The 17,814-nt window shown below is 38.1% G+C and overlaps 1 protein-coding gene across 2 annotated transcripts; it reads left to right on the forward strand.

Moving 5' to 3' along the window:
- Window positions 1-376: 376 nt before the first annotated feature.
- hapln1b (hyaluronan and proteoglycan link protein 1b) lies at window positions 377-15,580 on the forward strand. Of its 2 annotated transcripts, none has more exons than XM_067399044.1 (5): window positions 377-415; window positions 9,839-9,981; window positions 11,426-11,788; window positions 12,774-13,076; window positions 13,256-15,580. In XM_067399044.1, exons 2-5 carry the CDS (start codon window positions 9,876-9,878, stop codon window positions 13,543-13,545), a joined length of 1,062 nt encoding a protein of 353 aa, XP_067255145.1. In that variant the 5' UTR covers window positions 377-415; window positions 9,839-9,875; the 3' UTR covers window positions 13,546-15,580. The 2 variants fall into 2 exon arrangements, with proteins under 2 accessions (XP_067255145.1, XP_067255146.1); XM_067399045.1 differs by lacking the exon at window positions 377-415 and adding an exon at window positions 9,155-9,303.
- Window positions 15,581-17,814: the final 2,234 nt, after the last annotated feature.

Below are 17,814 nucleotides of genomic sequence, written 5' to 3' on the forward strand. Positions count from 1 at the left end.
TGACAACAAATCTGAATAATGAAGGCGACATGTTCTCCTCAAAAGTAGCTATGTGATGATTTCTGTCCTACTACTGACAAGAAACATTATTCAATAGCTACTGTTTAGTAAAGCAGGCTATAAGAAATACAATATTTTTAATACATTTTACAAGTGTACACAAATATATATACACACATATACACACTTTATTAAAACTATTAAAACTCTACTTTGTTAAGGGTTTCTGTAACATATTAATATTCTTGATGACGCACAGCGTCTCTGTCAGCACCTCTCTTTTACTGTCCGTGAACGCGCGTGTTTTCCCGCGGGTTCTGCCTTGTTCTGTGACGTGTGTGAAAATCTGCGAGCAGTTCTGAGGCTGGAGCCCACCAAAGATCATTCAGCAGGACGCACAGCTCTGCTCCACAAGGTAAGAGCCTATCACTACACATCCCTTCTTTATTTAGACTTCATTTAGCCTGTTTTTAGCGACGCATCAGTGCCGTCCATACGGATAAAAACACCTGTAGAACAGAACATGCTCATGTTAGTGACCGTCTGCATAGTCTTTACATTCATAAACGTCTATTACGTTACATGGTTTTAGCCTATCATATGTTATTTTGTAAATACGCTGAAACTTTTACGTAACTCGCAAAAGCTTGCAAATATGTTTGTTCTAACAAGAGACAACGCTCAAAAATACATTAAAATGCAATTTATACAAAACATTACTTATCTCTTTTCATATGTTTTGATGGTTTAAAAAGATGTCTGTGATGAAACTGTCTACAGAATGTGCTAAAGAAAAAAATACAAAATGTTTAAAATAAAAAATATAAGTCTAAATACTTTGAAATAAGCTTTATTTCTTAAAAACAGTAAAGCTAAATACTACCCTAAAATATTAATGCATTGAGCCAGTTTGCTGTCATGTTACAAGAATCAAATATTCCAAATGTATTTTTGAGTAGCCTAAATAACATTTAAATCAGCCAATGTAAACTTATTTTTCAATATTGTTTACAGATGAACCTTTTTTTTTTCAGTATTATTGATTTGGCAATCTTTTGAGGTTGAATCAGAGATGTAATTGCATTCATAATGGCTACATCTCTGTCTCAATCTCTCCCTCAAAACCATTTGTTTTATCTTCATGTCTTCGTAAAGCTGTTTAGTGGTTTACCAGCAGTTGAGTCAATTCATGAATCCTCCCATTAACATTAACACAAACAACTTCCCCTTGTTATTTCTCAATGAATTATGAGACAGCCTGGCTCCAAAGAGACCAACAAGTGTAGCCCACATTCTGCAGAGTGAAAAGCTTGCTTGTTGAGTCCATGCATTGACAGAATGTTCTTACGAGGCAAAATAGGCACATACAGAGGGTCCACTTCAATACAGGCAAAAGTGCTAAGAAGGAACAGATGGTTATACAAATATTAGGGGCCAAGAGTGTGTAAAAGTATAAATTAATAATGCATGGCTTTATTTGACACATGAATGAAGCACTCTGTATTGCATGGAGGGCAGAGTTTGCCATCTATTGGTTTGGAGCAACCTTAAAACTTGAGCTTCAGTGAGCCACTATGGTGACACTTTGCCCAATTTTCTTACCCCAGTTATATATAGACAGACCTGGAGCTAAAACAACACCTCATGAAAAGAAGCTAAATACAAATGCACTCTTGTACATTCATGTCATTTATGACATTCTAATAGTGTATAAGTGTATACTAACGCAACTGCATAGTTTCCTTTCAGTCTGTCTGGTCTTTAAGGTGGTAACGCCATTGTTTCAGCTGACACTATGGTTCTTTAAGTAAAGCTTGTTGGCATAATGCATGTTTGCTATTTAGCGGTGGTTAATCAGATCTGTCTGGAAGCTGTTTGGCTGCAGATCTCAAGGTCATGTCGCCAGCTTTCTCAAAGATATGTCTAGTGGTCTGTGATCACCATGGTTGAACTCCGACCTTTTTCTCACATGGTTGCCAGAGCACATTAAACCAGCCGATTTTCCAAGTGACCTTTCGTCCTTATTCTCCACAGTGCAGTGATGTAGAGGAGGGTGGCCTGGGGTAATGCAATTAATTTCACCCCTGGTCTCCTCCAGGTTAATGTCTTGCATCACTTCAGAGTCTGTTTTATCTCATTAAACATTGTTCATTTCATGCTTAGACCAGTGTTGTTAATCAGATTTGAATAAAACTATCAATGTGTTTTTGTCCATAGAGATCTATTAAGCAGAACAGAATGTTCTTCAGTGGTTATTTGCTTCACCTTAGGTTTAGCAAAGAACATCTTGTTATGAAGAACCATTTTTCATTGTATTGCTATGCTCTTTGGACATAATAAAAGCTCTCGTTTTAACTTACAAAGATTCTCCAATGGCATCAAGCTATAAAACTAGTGAAGGATTGTTGCTTTTCATAAGGGCAGATGACATCAGGCACTCTGTGGCCCTGTTTACACCTGGTATTAAGGTGCATTTTGGTCAATTGGACCAAAGTGGACGATGCTAAATACAGGTGTAAATGGGGTCTAAAAGGTTTTGAGCTTGTCCACGTTTGACCACTTCCAAAGTCGAAAAACACATTCGACTGGATTGCTTTCGTAGTGTAAACGCTGTGGTCGAATGCTTTGAGCCACAAAACACCACCTACTCTCCACCTACTGACCTAATGCATAAACATTATGGGAAGCACGCTAGCCATACAGGATTTAAACTTTGTTGGCTGGATACTCAAGTTTGGCTTGAAGACGAAAAATGTACCATATACCATGTTCTTTCACCATTCCTGATTTATAACTTACACTAACGTACATACAGAAACGAAAGCTGCTGCTCCCCGTATGTTTGTTTTTCCGTAGTATTTTGTCCATTATATCGTAAGATCTAAAAAAACCCATACATTTACCCACCCATAGACCCTCCTCTCGAATAAATCAGAAGTGGTCAAAAGCAGACAAAGGAGGCGGATTAAAACACCAAGTATAAATAGGAATGTGTCTCCCTCATCTACTTGTGATCCAATCGACCAAAAGGCATCTTAATTCTAGATGTAAACAGGGGCTAAAATACAGGAATGCATGCCTTTTGAGACTGGACTGCAATACAACAATATTAGTATACTATACTATCTGCTTAATGCTAACACTTTATTTTGATGGTCTCGGACAGACATTCGACTGACTATAAGTAACTTTGTAACTACATGTCAACTACTAACCCTAACCTAACAGTCTACTAATACTCTAATTAGAGTTAGTTGACATGTAGTTGCAAAGTTACTTAAAGTTAGTAGAATGTCTATAAAGTATAACCCAACACTGAGATTGAAACATGCTATTTGGACTGAGACAAATGCAGGCTGAGCTTTGTTTAGGACACTTACAATTGCACATTTCAGTTGTAATGAATGTTTCAATATGCTTCATTTCAAACAGCCTATTGTTTAGAGTAACTAGATAGTATTTTCCTTTTTTGTTTTCTCTTCAGAATTTTTAATTTATGGCCTTTGGAGACCTAACTCTAGGGTGTGGGAGAGTATCCGGTTTGAAGATTTGGTTGAAGATGCTGTAGTAGAGAGACGGTTGTAGTTTATGCATCAGCACTGAGGACTCTTTGTGTGTGCTAAGGTGGTGCAAGGGTGACGTCAAAACCCACAGAACTCTAATGAGATGCTGGATGGAGGGGACTGGCATGAACTCACCCCATGTACAGCTAGGAGAAAATATTCTTTCTCAAACTAACAGTTTATTTGTGGTACGGAATATTTAGCTTTCAAATATATAGACATATCCAAGAGTAACAGGCTCAGTTTTTTTGCCTACTAAGTCACTGGCTGTTGATTTCAAGAATGCTACCTGCTGCTGCCCAATCAAAAAGCCCATCTGCTGTCCACCAGTGACGCCTTACGATTCCATTTTTGGAGTCGGTATGAGCACCCCTATTAACACGCCCAGGTAGTACCGCCAAGTCAAAGGCTCTTTATGCACTGAGCACAGAGCCCTTCCTCATGCTGGAGTCTATGAATAGGAGGTACATTGTCTTAAACGAACATGGAACATATAAGAGAACAGTAAGGAGCAGGTACAAGCGGAATGAACGGTTATAACACAACTGCTGTTTTTCCCCATTAAATTAATGAAACATGAATGAAACTGGAACTTTGCTCGAAAGATGCAGTATGCTTTTTCCACTTAAAGTCTAATACTTTACAAAAAATGTTTAGAAATATAGTTACAAGCAGAAAATACTTAAAGGGATAGTTCGCCCAAAAATGAAAATTCTGTCATCACCCTCAAATTGTTCCAAATCCCGAACGATTTATAAATCGAGAGAACGAAATAGTAAATCGTAAATAGTAAATTTTTTTTCTTGCATGTCATTTGCTTAATTGGTTATTTGTGTTTATCCAACAAGATACTTGAAAGTAGAGGAGTATAATAATACTAATCTTTGTTAGTACAAAAATTAATGCTGTAAAAATATATTGCTTAAATTGTTAGATTTTGTTAGATATTGCATTAACTCATGTTCACAAATGAGACCCTATCGTAAAATATTAGAAGAAAATGTGAGTTTTCCTCATATCACAAAATAGTTTTATATGTGGATCTTAGACAGCCTCTTTGTATTATTCCAAACAGAGTGTCTCTTTATTGTTCATTATGAATGGCTGAACTGTTTTCCGACCTGTGCATAATTTTTCCTAAATAATGTGAAATATTCAAATATTTTAATAGACCCCATTTAATACATCTATAACTCAGTACACAATACTCACCCTCATGGCATTCCAATTCCACTCATTCAGGTTTGGAACAACATGAGGATGAATGCATTTCTTTTGTTTGGGTCAATTATTTATTTAATTCACAGAATGCAAATAAGGCTACAAACCATGTCCATGTGTAGTAATAAACGTTCATGACAAATATACTGCATATGACACCTGTAACTAATTGATTTGACTTACTAACAGAGTCCATGAAACAAATTCAGTTTATTAAGTGCTTGCACAGAGTGGAGGTCGAACACACGCCTGACCCCTAGAGAAAACACATGGAAAGATTTTAAATGTTGTGACACGGCTCTTTAAGTTTTTGGGAGTGGTGCTTTGGAGACCAAAGACTGCGTAATGGCCCATCCAATTACCCCGTCAATGGGGCCAGTCTTAGATATGTTAGTGCACTAAATCTCCTGAAGTGTCAGTGGGTCTTTCAGTACTGTTTAGAAATAAATATAGTTGATTTGCCTGGAAAATGAAATGAACAAGGTGAAGCAAAAAATTAAATCCGTGTTGCCTGAAAACATCAAATCTATACAGTATTCAATTACAATTTTAAATGGTTAAGAGGGTTAGGAATTTCAAACAGAGTAAATAATTTTGTTAGGAATACCTTTGTTAGGAAAACTCAATGTGACTCTAATGCCAGGTTCAGACTGTGCAATATCACCCTGATTTTGGCACAATCCCTTTGATGTAGGGTGTCATGTTGATTCGTAAAAGAGAATGGATGTTGAGATGCAAGAATCAATTGTTTTTTCTTGTATAGTGTGTCATAGTGGATAACAACCAATGCCGCATCTGCGACGCTTCTACGTCACAACAGAAAGAACACGTTTAATTTGTGACATTGACCAATAGGAGCACAGAAGCTCTTCCATACACAGCTTTCAAACATGGTGAAACGAAAGAGAGAAGAAGGTATTGGTGCTGCTAGCTGGAATTATGCAATAGAGGAAAGATTCGTGGAACTATGGCAACAATACTCCTGCCTTTATAATGTTTCCTCGAGGGACTACCGTGAGTGAAAAAAAGATAAATGCTGACGAACAATAGAAGAGGCGCCTGAGCAACCTGATTAGTACTGGAATTAGCATTAAGCTAACATGCCACTTCGGTTGCCATTGTTTGTTTACACAATTCCACCTTCTCAAAGACATCATGCACATAAGTAAAGATGGCAAGTGATAATTGGTCAGGAAGCAACGTGTAGTCTGACATGTTTCTTGTCCATGACACGAAAATAATTTAGGAGCCAAAATCACAAAATCTGACAGTGACTATCAGCAAAAATGTTGTGTAGTCTGAACCCAGCAAAAGTCAGATATCTTACACCGTGTCTACACCGGACGCAACCGTTGTCTCTCGCGTTGCAGCGGCTAAAACCTGTCTACACTGAATGCGACAAAGCACCTGTTGCAAAGCATTTGTCCTTCATGTCAGTACGTCATAAATAGAACGAGGCATCAGATTACTGTCGGAGATTTGTCACTAGTGTCGCACCACATCCAGTGTAGACAACATCAATGATCATAACTGGTTCTATTGTCTTTTGTCACATGACGCCGCTCACGTCTGGTGTAGACATGGTGTTACTTTAACTAAACGTATCTTAACGTTAGGACGTGGTGATTTCAATAAGCATTTCATCACAGACGGTTGCAATGTTAATGCTGGTATTAAGAGGTCAAGCTTAAACAGCTTTTTCAGGACTTTAGTGTAAAACTGCCCTTAGTAACTAAAACAGGACGTTTAGGTAGACTGAGTGACAGACATTGAAAATAAGCCTGATTTCACTGTAAATGAGAGGTTTTAGGATTCCATTCATGCACTGTCATCGGTCTAATGTCTGGTGCAGAGAGATTGTGTGGCCTTCAAAGACAGCGACTCGTTTGAAGGGTGAAAACAGTCCTCTTACTGATGTTATGGAGATTAAGGGTTACAATATGCTTTGTAGAATCAAAGGTAAGCTTTAAACATGAGTCATTGAAATCACAGGTTTACACTGCATCTATTTATGTGTTGAACTGTTTCTGCATTCACCTGAAAATCACCACTGCCATCTGCTCAGGTTTACTGTGGACTCAGCAGGTTTACTGCCTTAGGCCATTCAAATATCTCTGTCTTTCCTGGCAAGAATAATTAACTCATTAACAAACACATTACAAACACGATCTTTATCTAACATGCTCATACATTCATCTCACGTTGAAATTAGAGCATACTCTCTATTATTGCTATCAGGTGTTATCAGGATTGCTAAAGGACATCTCTGTGCTCTAAATTTAGGTAACAGATTAATTAAAATGGCCAAGTATTGACAGATTAATCAGTCTGGCCTATATATAATGGTCCATTACTATTACAAAAAATGTATTGCATTTCTTTGACAAACTGGAATTATACTTTGCAGTGCTTTCTGAAAGAAAGAACACATTGCTTGAAATTAGGTTGACTAGCATAATGCAGGATCACTGAAAGTAACATTTGGCACTAAATGAACATGAAAAAACACAACCACTATCACTTCTGGGGATCTTGTGCCAAATGAGGAAAGGAATAGCCCTAATAGTAATGCAAAGTGATTAACGACGACTACTCAAATCAATTATGTTTTGGCACATTAGGGAATGGGGTCAAAGGGGAATGAGGTTCTGGCCAAAAAGAATCCATCTCCCTGAGGAGTTGTTGAGGAGTGTCATAATGAAATGCCCCCCAAGTTGTGTCGACCATTGACCATTTTGTAGTCATTGTGTGTCGACTTATGCGTTTAGTCTCCAAACCTGGAAGTGTCTAACAATATATTTTCTTTTACTAACAAAAGACTTTTATAACAAAGGTTCTAAGTAAAGACTGTAAATATTTAGTTCTATTCAAATAAGCAAATCTTTCTTATCTTTGAAATTGGGCTTTTTAGGAGCCAAACCCAATGCAATAAAAAAGTACTATTTACATCAGGAAAGGTCATTTCAGAGCCCATGCTATCAAACATCACTTTAAAATGACACTAATAGACACATACTAAAAAGCCCAGTTAACTAAACACTTTACATCATTAGGTAAAAAGCATAACAAAAGAAGGGTTAGGATCTTTCAAAAGGGATTTCCAAACGAGGACTGGAAAGTTCTACAGAAACAATCTGGGACAATCTGTGCTTGAGTTAAACAAGCATGTTTGATCAGGACCTGTCCCAGACCTCAGATTGTTGACGAGTCATTTATTTTCTTTACATATGATGCCATGCTTATTTTCTCATATTCCACTGCACTAAGACTTTGCAAGTGACCTGGTCTGGCAACTATTATACTGCTTAAAGACCTTGAGCATGATTACTGAAAAATTGGCATTGTTGTTAAACAACAAATGAAGCTGGCAATGCTTACTTTAGAGATCAGGATTTAATGTCAAGGTAGTAACAACACCCTGGCTTAAACATACAAAAACAGGAGTAGTACAAGGTTAAGTATCAGAGAATTGAGTCATGTTTAAACTGAACTGTCTTAAAGCCAATTCACCAATCAAATTTGTTTTCTGGAAGCAAGTGATTTCAACAACGAGGGATTTTTTTCCCCCAATTGCAGAATCAGTGCCTCTTCCCAGAAGATAAGTTCTCAAGTTGTGCAAGACTAAGATTCTTGTGATGCTTATGTGAATTAGCTGGTGGTCTGGCACCGTTTCTAAACCATTGCTGTCTTCTGATCAACTGCAGTAAATGCGTTTAGGACATTTACCCACATTTAAAAACTCAAGGCATGAATTGTTTTCCCTGTGCTTGACCTCACTGTATACAATGGAGTCTCACAAAGGAATGTGGTCGGTAACAATGTTCTGTGTCAACAGCCCAGTTAGTGTGGATAAGAGTTAACGGCCTGTGTTTGGTTAACCGTCAGTCTGCAAAACAGAGCATGTTTGACAGTCGTTACACTAAAAAGGCCTTAGGGTCATTTGGGCGGGAACGAATTCTTTTAACCGTAACAGTTGTGCCATAAAATGGCCTCGTAGGGCAATTTAGCACAGCAGACCCATGTGGAGTCCTCCAAGCCCCTGCCTAATTCATGATATTACTTTTTTGAAACAATGCCTAGATCTCCTTTGCACTGTATTTGGTCTTTGTTTTTTTTGTTTTTTTGCAACAGAGGACTTGATATCCTTCGCCTGCAGTGAACCCATATGATTTTACCTTGTCACAGTTGAGCAAGCTCACTGTACCAAGGTAACTTATCTGTCACAGGAGAGGGCACTGCATCTGCGAGTCCTCACTGTTCTCAGCGGTGGCTTCCTGGTATGCGTAATGACTGTTTGCAGGCTGGGTTTGGGGGGGTTGGCTACTCTGCAGAGCAGTTCTGCTGACTGCAGTAGAGAGGAACTACCTCAGTGCGTCAGCACTCTGAAATGAATGAAGAAAAAAACGGATCAATCAGAGTGACTGCAGAGAGAGAGGAGTCTACACACTTTCTAACCCTGATCTTTTGTGTAGCTGTCCTCACATGCGCTAGTGTCCGGGAGCACACACTCCGTAAGATGGTAAGTCCTTTCTGAGCTTGTTGTCTGTAGGGAGACGATCTGTGTTAGAAGTATGCCTGCAAAGTTTTGTGCTAGTTTGTGCTGTAGTGAGCATCTTGACTGCACTTTTCTCATACTTCAGTGCCTCTTAAGGTGAAGGGTAAAGGAGGCAGTCCTGCAGCACTTGTAGTTGGATTGCACTAGTGTTAATTGGGATTTATGAATGCGTGAAAAGTTTAACGGTCCTAGTCATTTATTTCTGTAGCTGTCCTATTTGTGTGAGTGGCTTTCTGAGCGATGTGGTGAAAAGGACACTGTGTGCACTTGGGTCTGCGTGACAGCACTGCACTGGGGAGTTACTGCAGATGGAAACGTGTATGAGATCTGGTGCAAGTCACAAAAAACTGAACTCTCTCACAAACTCCATAAAGCCTAATTATATAACTATGAAGAATGTCTCCCTTATAATATTAAACTAGTTAAGATATACAGTAGATAAATGTTTTTTTAAAATGCACACTGTCTGACTGCCCTTATTCCTGTGTTCTCTATGTAGTGAAGTACCTCCCAACCCCCCGGTGCTATAAATCAAGATGACCTTCCTGCTTTTTTTCCTCTTGGTCCTCTCCGAGAGCCGAGCTGACAACTTTGATGAGGCTTACAGTGACCTGGAGCACTACAGGACCATATACATCTCAGGTAAGAGATGGAAAATGGTGTGTTTGTGTGTGAAAGTAAATTGTAGAAAGAGAGTGTAGAGAGATAGAGAGGGGGTTGTACTGCCCATCCCCTAAATGGTGTTCCCCTCCAGCATTTCTTAACAGGGGCACTCACCGTAATTATCTCATTGGGTGTTGGGCTCATTGGGCTTAGGTGATTTGAAACCCTCTGGCTCCCATCACAGGACGCAAAGTGGCTGGAATTACTTACTACAAGTGTTAAATAATTGATAAGCTCCATATTTACTCATGCTGAGATCTGATTATAGTATTATCAGCCTCCCCGTCTGCGTATGCAAAATAACCAAGATTGGTATGTGAGAACAATAATACATTAAGTATTAAAAAGTATAAAAACACCATAATGTGTCCTAACCAGGAAAAATGCAACATTTTGACCTAAAAAGCCACATCAAATGCACAACACAACTTGGTAGCTTGGTTTTAATTTCTTTTTTCTATTTTGAATCATGCACAGTAGCCACCAGTGAAATCACGTTTGTTCAAAAATCTGAAATCCTGTGAGACTTTTTAACAGTTTTAAAGATAGAAACTTGTTGCATTGCACCTGGTTAGGACACTGTGCCAGTGCCTGTACTCAATGTTTGGTTGACGTTTTGACAGAGAAGCATTCCCTTAGCAGAAGCTGAATTCATCTGCAGTTCAGCTGTAGTGTCTGTTTGCTGACTGGATAACTTGCAGGTTTTCAACAGATCCATCAGGGTGTTGTTGAGAACTTGTTTGTGACAGTCCAAGTCTAACTCAGATCCTTATCTGACCCGCCTGTTCATGGGGAAGAGTATGGGAGAGTTATTTTGACATATAAATCCCTCTAACGTTTATTTAAAAATGAAAACATTTGTTTTACCTTGGACGACATTCTCCAATCATGTCTTCAACAAATCCTAAATATGTCTTTCACCACTTTTCAATCGTTATGAGAATCAGATTTGTCAAGCTTATCATACAGTGTAACCCTCCTCTTAACTCTAAATAGGTACAATAGATACAAAAGTGCAATAATTTAGTTTTGGGATTATGGATTTAAGAAAAAACTGGCCAACATTATAGTTATATGTGCACCAAAATGGTTGCAAGTGTAGCAACACCTACTGGAGGGTCTTCATTGGAAGAGCGTGCACAGTTTCTGTCATAAACACGTAGGGGAATTTCATTACTAAGAAATGTAGCAAACATGATGATTCATGTATTTGCATAACCACAACAGCCTGTAGCAATAAGACAAGGACAGATTCACGCCATCATCTTTGTGAAACGCCTTAAGTTATTAACACTAACCAATGCAACAGGGACAAACAAATCAGAGCCACGGCTATTAAATCAGTTGCATTCTGCATTATTATTGTGTCTATTTCTTTACTTCTTTGAATGAACATCTGAATATCTCATTCTTTGATTTTTAGAAAATGGCCCCCGACTGTCAGTGGACACAGCTCAACCCAAAGTAATCTCACAACGTGGAGGCAATGCCACACTGCCATGCAAGTTCAACCGAGATCCCTCGTCTGCACCAAATCCCAAACTGAGGATTAAATGGACTAAACTGACTTCAGACTATCTAAAGGAAATCGATGTTTTCGTAGCAATGGGCTTCCACAAAAAGAGCTATGGTCAATTCCATGGCCGCGTGTACCTTCAGGCTGCCAGCGAGAATGATGCCTCACTGGTTATTACCGAGATCACTCTAGAGGATTATGGGAAATATAAGTGTGAAGTCATCGATGGCTTGGAGGATGATACAGCAGTTGTATCCCTTGACCTGCAAGGTAAAACATGGATTTAGGTTATCATGCTGGTTTTTATGTTGGATTTATTTTATCTTGCTGGTTTTTCCTACACAACCTCAAGGAAATGTCCCTCTAGCAACATTTAGTCATGCAACACCAGGTCATTTGGGAAGTTTTAATTTTGTTTCTGAAGTCTCACCCTCAAGAAAAGATGATGATCTTTAAGATGCTGGTGTAGTGGTGTCACTACCATGTTTTAAAACTGGATTAACTAGCAAGATTTACTTGGTCAAACAATTTCATCAGCCAAGCTTTGGACCAGCACCAAACAAAAATCTTTCCTAAAACCATATTTTTTTTTTGATATCTTTGATAGCAGTCAATTGATTGTGTTAATGCAAGAATCAAACTTTACCATTACCAAAATTGTTTTCTATCTACATTGTGTACATCTTCTGCATTTTCTAACACGATAACCTCTGAAGGTTTTAAGCGAGCCTCTGAAATTGCCACATTTTGGTGGTGCATGGAAAAATGTTGCTAAAGTGACATTACCATTTTGAGACTGGGCTTGAATTTTTTGGAATATTACACACAATTCTATAAACAGTTTATGCAACATCCTTGGCTGTTGCTCAAGCCATTTAGCTATGAGAAAGCATTGTGCTGACTCTCTTCACACTGTGTGCCATGTAAACGCTATTCAATAGTCTTATAATGCAGACTAGAACAAGTTTTAAATCTGGACCATCAGCAAGATCCTGACACAAGAGCTATCAGTGCCAAATAATGGGACATTTATTTGGTCCTTGCTCTCTGCATTCTTGGCATCAGTTCAGTGGCATGTAATAAATCAAAATTTTAATTCACTTTAGATGGTGCATTGGAAAAAAACATAGATTTAGCAATCAGGAATTTGATTGCCAGATTACATACATTATTCTCTAATCAGGAAGCATTTTTAAGCACTTATATTATGAAATGATGCAATTTCATACCTTTTCTGGTCTTCGGCTTTCTACAGGCATTGTGTTTCCATATTTTCCTCGACTGGGTCGTTACAACCTGAACTTCCCTGATGCTGAGAAAGCTTGCAGAGACCAAGATGCCATTGTGGCATCTTTCGACCAGCTGTACGATGCCTGGAGAGACGGGTTGGATTGGTGCAATGCAGGGTGGCTCAGTGACGGATCGGTGCAATACCCCATCACCAAACCCAGAGAGCCATGTGGAGGCAAAAACACCATTCCCGGTGTGAGGAATTATGGGATGCGTGACAAGCAAAAAGAAAGATATGATGTCTTCTGTTTCACCTCTAACTACAAAGGTTTGTCCTTTCCAACTGTTTGATAAAAGACATTGAAATAGGCTAGCAACTGTAAAAAATGAAATGCAATTGATGTGATACATAATGTATGAGTTCACCCATGCAAAGAATCTCTAATGCAAATTATTTGACTGTAACCAGCTTTGAGAATAAACACATTTCCCTTTTCTTTTCTCCAGGACGTTTCTATTATTTGATACACCCTTCCAAGCTTACATATAACGAGGCAGTGCAGGCATGTCAAAAGGATGGCGCTCAGATTGCAAAAGTCGGTCAGATGTACGCAGCATGGAAGCTGCTGGGCTACGACCGCTGCGACGCAGGCTGGCTGGCAGACGGTAGTGTACGGTACCCGATCTCAAAACCACGCAGGCGCTGCAGTCCCACAGAGGCCGCTGTACGCTTCTCTGGATTCCCAGACAAGAAGCACAAACTCTACGGCGTCTACTGCTACAAGAGTAACAACTGAGCGTACAAACTATATAACTCACGAACTAAGTGTAATAATGTAAGGCATTAGTTCGAGTGCATTAAAACTGTGACAAAGTCTCTAGATACTGTAATACAGAAGGATTTATAGATAAAGTAAGTAACTGATGTTTGTTTGAAGGAAAGATTCTGTAGGGTTAGGCACCTCAGGCGCCCTCTTCCCTCAAAATCAAGACTTCATTACAAGATGGCAACAGGACAGGAATAGTATTCATAGGATGCCACAGAAATTATAGCTAATTATAGCTACAGCAGTGCTGAAGGAAGAAATATTTGGCGAGATTGAGGTAGAAATTCACACTGTGCTCTTCCATTTAGCATGCAGTAGCTTGAGGGATGTTCTAGATCTGAATGACAGAAAGGCTTAAATACTTTGAACTGATACCTTTGGGCACTTAGTTTGTCATTCAAGAACATCATTTCCCATATAAATAGCATGATGGAAAATACTGTATATTTTCTGCTGATTAGAAAACAAATTCAACGAAAGTGCTAAACACCATACAGAACCCTTATGGCACAATGAACGCAATTTTTCCTTTTGCCATCCTTACAGGGTGCTATATTGTATTATTTTCTATAAACATACCTTTTTAAATTTAGTTCAAAAACATTTTATGTGTGGACCAAACCATGTCATAGGTCACATTAAGAAACAAAACATTGTTCTGTGATTTTTTTTAAACTGTTGAAATATACAAGTAGAGTGTTTATAAATGTATGTTAATTATCTTTTTCTTGAAATAATGCGTTTATAAGATGTCTCCCCTACGTCACAAAAAAATTTAGAGCTTCACTGTATCGACCTCATCACTGTCAAACATTTTTTTTTGTGTCCAGGACGATGAAGAAATTTGACATAATAACAAAACCATTGTGTTTTAAAAGTGTTTTTCAGATTGTTTTTAGTATTTCTGTTCTGTTCTATTTCAGACCTGATGTGATCAATTCATGAAACTGTAGAAAACCTACCTTCAAACATAGCCCATAGCAATGGTGCCAAATGTTCATACAAATTAGTTTGATAGAGGAAGTCATGTGAAAGAAAGCACACGGCCCAGATTTTAGCCCATGTGATGAGTAGTCTATGCATGTTACAGTTTACAAATAGCAAGACTGAGGTGGTCAAAAAGATGACAGTGCTAATGACCATGTTGTGTTACTTAGTAAAAGAAAAACAGCACAATGACATCTATTTTCTATTCTAGAAAAAATAGACCTTGCAGGTAAAGGTTTACTCAGAGATGATGCAAAAAAATAATGGCACAACAAAAAAAAAAAAGTGCATAATTAGCATGCTGCATTCAGTCTTTACTTGTCTGTGAAGTAGTAGACCTTCAGAAAAAATGTCAAGCCAAGGCATTTGGAAACAAACCATTAAAACCGACTGCCAAGCTAGGACAAAAACAACTTAATGATGTTTTATTCTTGTTATCATTACTATTAGGGTCAACACAGCCAGTTTAGTCCTGAAGGTCATATTAGATGCTACAATAAATTACCAGCTCCACAAAAAAGAAAAGCAGTACTAAAATAGGTTTCAAAATAATTGCATATCTATTCACATTCATTCATTATTCATTTTGTTTTGACTCTGGCAACTGTACATGTGCCTTGTTTACAAGATTTCAGAATCAATTTTAGAACTGGATGCTTAGACATTTTCCACCCATGTTTTGTGTACATAAAGTAATTAAACGGATGATTTGACTGTATCAATGTGAAAAAAACCATTGACCCCAAAAATAAACAATCAGTCAAATACATATTTGGTTTGGTTGTTTTCTACTCTGCCAAAATACAAAAGAAAAGAAAAGAAAAGAAAAGAAAAGAAAAGAAAAGAAAAGAAAAGAAAAAAAAATGTCAAGGAAGAGAAATCGCAAATATTTCATTATATTTGTTTTGCCAGTTCTCTCACATAATTTTTCATCTCCGCTGATTGGCTCAAAAATACAAAATAATAATAAATAAATAATTAAATATCCTTAAAGGATTAGTTCACTTTGAAATGAAAATTGCCCAAGTTTTACTCACCCTCAAGCCATTCTAGGTGTATATGACTTTCTTCTTTCTGATGAACATAATAACAGAAATATTAATAAATATCTTGACGCATCCAAGCTTTATAATGGCAGTGATAGGGATCAATGAGTATGAGCTGAAAAAAGAGCTTCCATCCACATCCATACATCATAAATATGTACTCCACACTTCTCCGGGGGGTTAATAAAGGCCTTCTGAATCGAAGCGATGCGTTTGTGAAAAAAAAATCCACATTTAAAGGTCCTCTAAGCGATGTCACGCGTTTTTAGGCCAAAACATTTTTTGTCACACACAGCAAACATCCGCTAGCTGCCTGTCCCCTGAACACACTGTAAAAAAACGCGGTCTCTGTAGTCGCCACAAGCTCCAAAAACAGCAACAAAAACAAACTGGTGCAGCCTGGACCACGAATCATAATAAACACGCTCCAGCCAATAACCGACAAGAATGATTTTAAATGCGCGTTCATGACTGTTTCAGGAAGCACTGATGGGAGGGGAGGAGGAGGAGGAGGAGGAGGAGGGAGGGTCTAGCTAGCCTCTGTTTTGTTTGACAACACTTCGAACGTCAACAGGAAGTTACTCCGCTCAGGATCGCTTAGAGAACCTTTAACAAGTTAGGAGGAAAATATCTAGCTTCCGCATGAGCCACCTTCTGTATTCAATGTACACAGAAAGTGTAAAACTCTTGCGGTTCACAAAGCTTACGCTACGTCCTACAGCCTTCCCTATTCAACTTAAGGAAAAAATTTAACTGACGTGACGCCAGTTTACACTTTCTTCATAAATTCAATACGGAAGGTGGAAGCTACATACTTTACTTCATAACTTGTTTGAATTTTTTTTTTTTTTTTTATGCAAATGCATTGCTTTGCTTCAGAAGTCCTTTATTAACCCCCCTGGAGCCGTGTGGAGTACGTTTATGATGGATAGATGTGGATGGAAGCAATTTCTTCAGCTCATGCTCATTGATCCTTATCACTGCCATTATAGAGCTCAGATAAGTCAGGATATTTATTAATATTTCTGTGATTATGTTCATCAGAAATAAGAAAGTCATATACACCTAGGATGGCTTGAGGGTGAGAAATGCTTGGGCTAATTTTCATTTAAAAAAAGTAATCCTTTAAGAATTAAAAGTCCAAGAACATATTGCAGGGAGGAGGTTGGTATCTCAAAAGTGTTATATTTTAAACATTATTTGAACCAGCAAAATTTGACAATGGTATCACAAACATTGCCGACAACAGCACATAAGCTACAGTAAGACAGCCTAAAGGCTAACAGACATAGACTAATGCCACAAAACTATATTTTTATGGGTCTTTAACTAAACATAGCTGTGGTCACTGTTATTTCAGGGCAACTGAAACCATCTTAGCTTCTTCAGGTCTAAACACAAAGTCAAAGTCTCTCAGACAAAAAACACACTAAGCTCGACATTTATATATGATGAAGAGCATCAAACAGTGTTCAACAACCCACGTCCTTACCGTGTCAACGTTATCAAGTTGGTTAAAGCGTCCAGTAAAAAAAAAAAAAAAAAAAAAAAAGGCAAAACAGAGCAGCTGTCTGTTCATTCCTGTCACACATCAACTTCATGAAGGCGCGGGAAAATCTCCTTTACCGTTACATCGCCCTCCTTTGGTCAACATCAGCTACAACAACAACTTTCTATCAGAATTAATTTTTCTGAAATGCAATCAAACACACGGTTCAAACGAGTTCATAATATACTAATAGCGCTTTATTCAAAATCTCACAGTTCATTCATTGTTATATGTATCTTCAGCAATAAATTAAACTTCTATGGCTTCATGTAACATTTGTAATAATGTTTGACAAAAATGCTAGTCCATTCAACCACACATACAGTATTCATATTTTCAAATTTTACCATGACATTCATTTAAAAAAGTAAAAATGGTTATATTACAAACCCACATATAAAAAAAAAAAAACTGCCTAAAATATATATTTTGATGCCATATGAGAATATGATTATGAGAGTGTACAATAGTTTGGTGTTATCAGAGTAATCCTCACAACTAGAAAGGATGCTGCCGAGGAAGATGTAGATGAAGATTTGTTTTCCAGTCATGAGTTGCAGTCCTTTCAGCATTGTCCTCCAGCCCCGTGACATCCCTTTTGAAACCCCCCCCCCCCCCCCCCCCTCAACACCATGTGAAACAATATAATGCCTATTG

The sequence above is a fragment of the Chanodichthys erythropterus genome, chromosome 10 (assembly GCF_024489055.1).
Source record: "Chanodichthys erythropterus isolate Z2021 chromosome 10, ASM2448905v1, whole genome shotgun sequence".
In the NCBI taxonomy this organism is placed as follows: domain Eukaryota; kingdom Metazoa; phylum Chordata; class Actinopteri; order Cypriniformes; family Xenocyprididae; genus Chanodichthys; species Chanodichthys erythropterus.

What these genes read in the sequence shown, in the direction of transcription:
- hapln1b (XM_067399044.1), top strand. Translation starts at nt 9,876, where the DNA reads ATGACCTTCCTGCTTTTTTTCCTCTTGGTCCTCTCCGAGAGCCGAGCT. An exon ending in CAGGACCATATACATCTCAG is followed by an intron (nt 9,982 to 11,425) that starts GTAAGAGATGGA and finishes TTTGATTTTTAG; the next exon opens with AAAATGGCCCCCGACTGTCA. An exon ending in TGTATCCCTTGACCTGCAAG is followed by an intron (nt 11,789 to 12,773) that starts GTAAAACATGGA and finishes GGCTTTCTACAG; the next exon opens with GCATTGTGTTTCCATATTTT.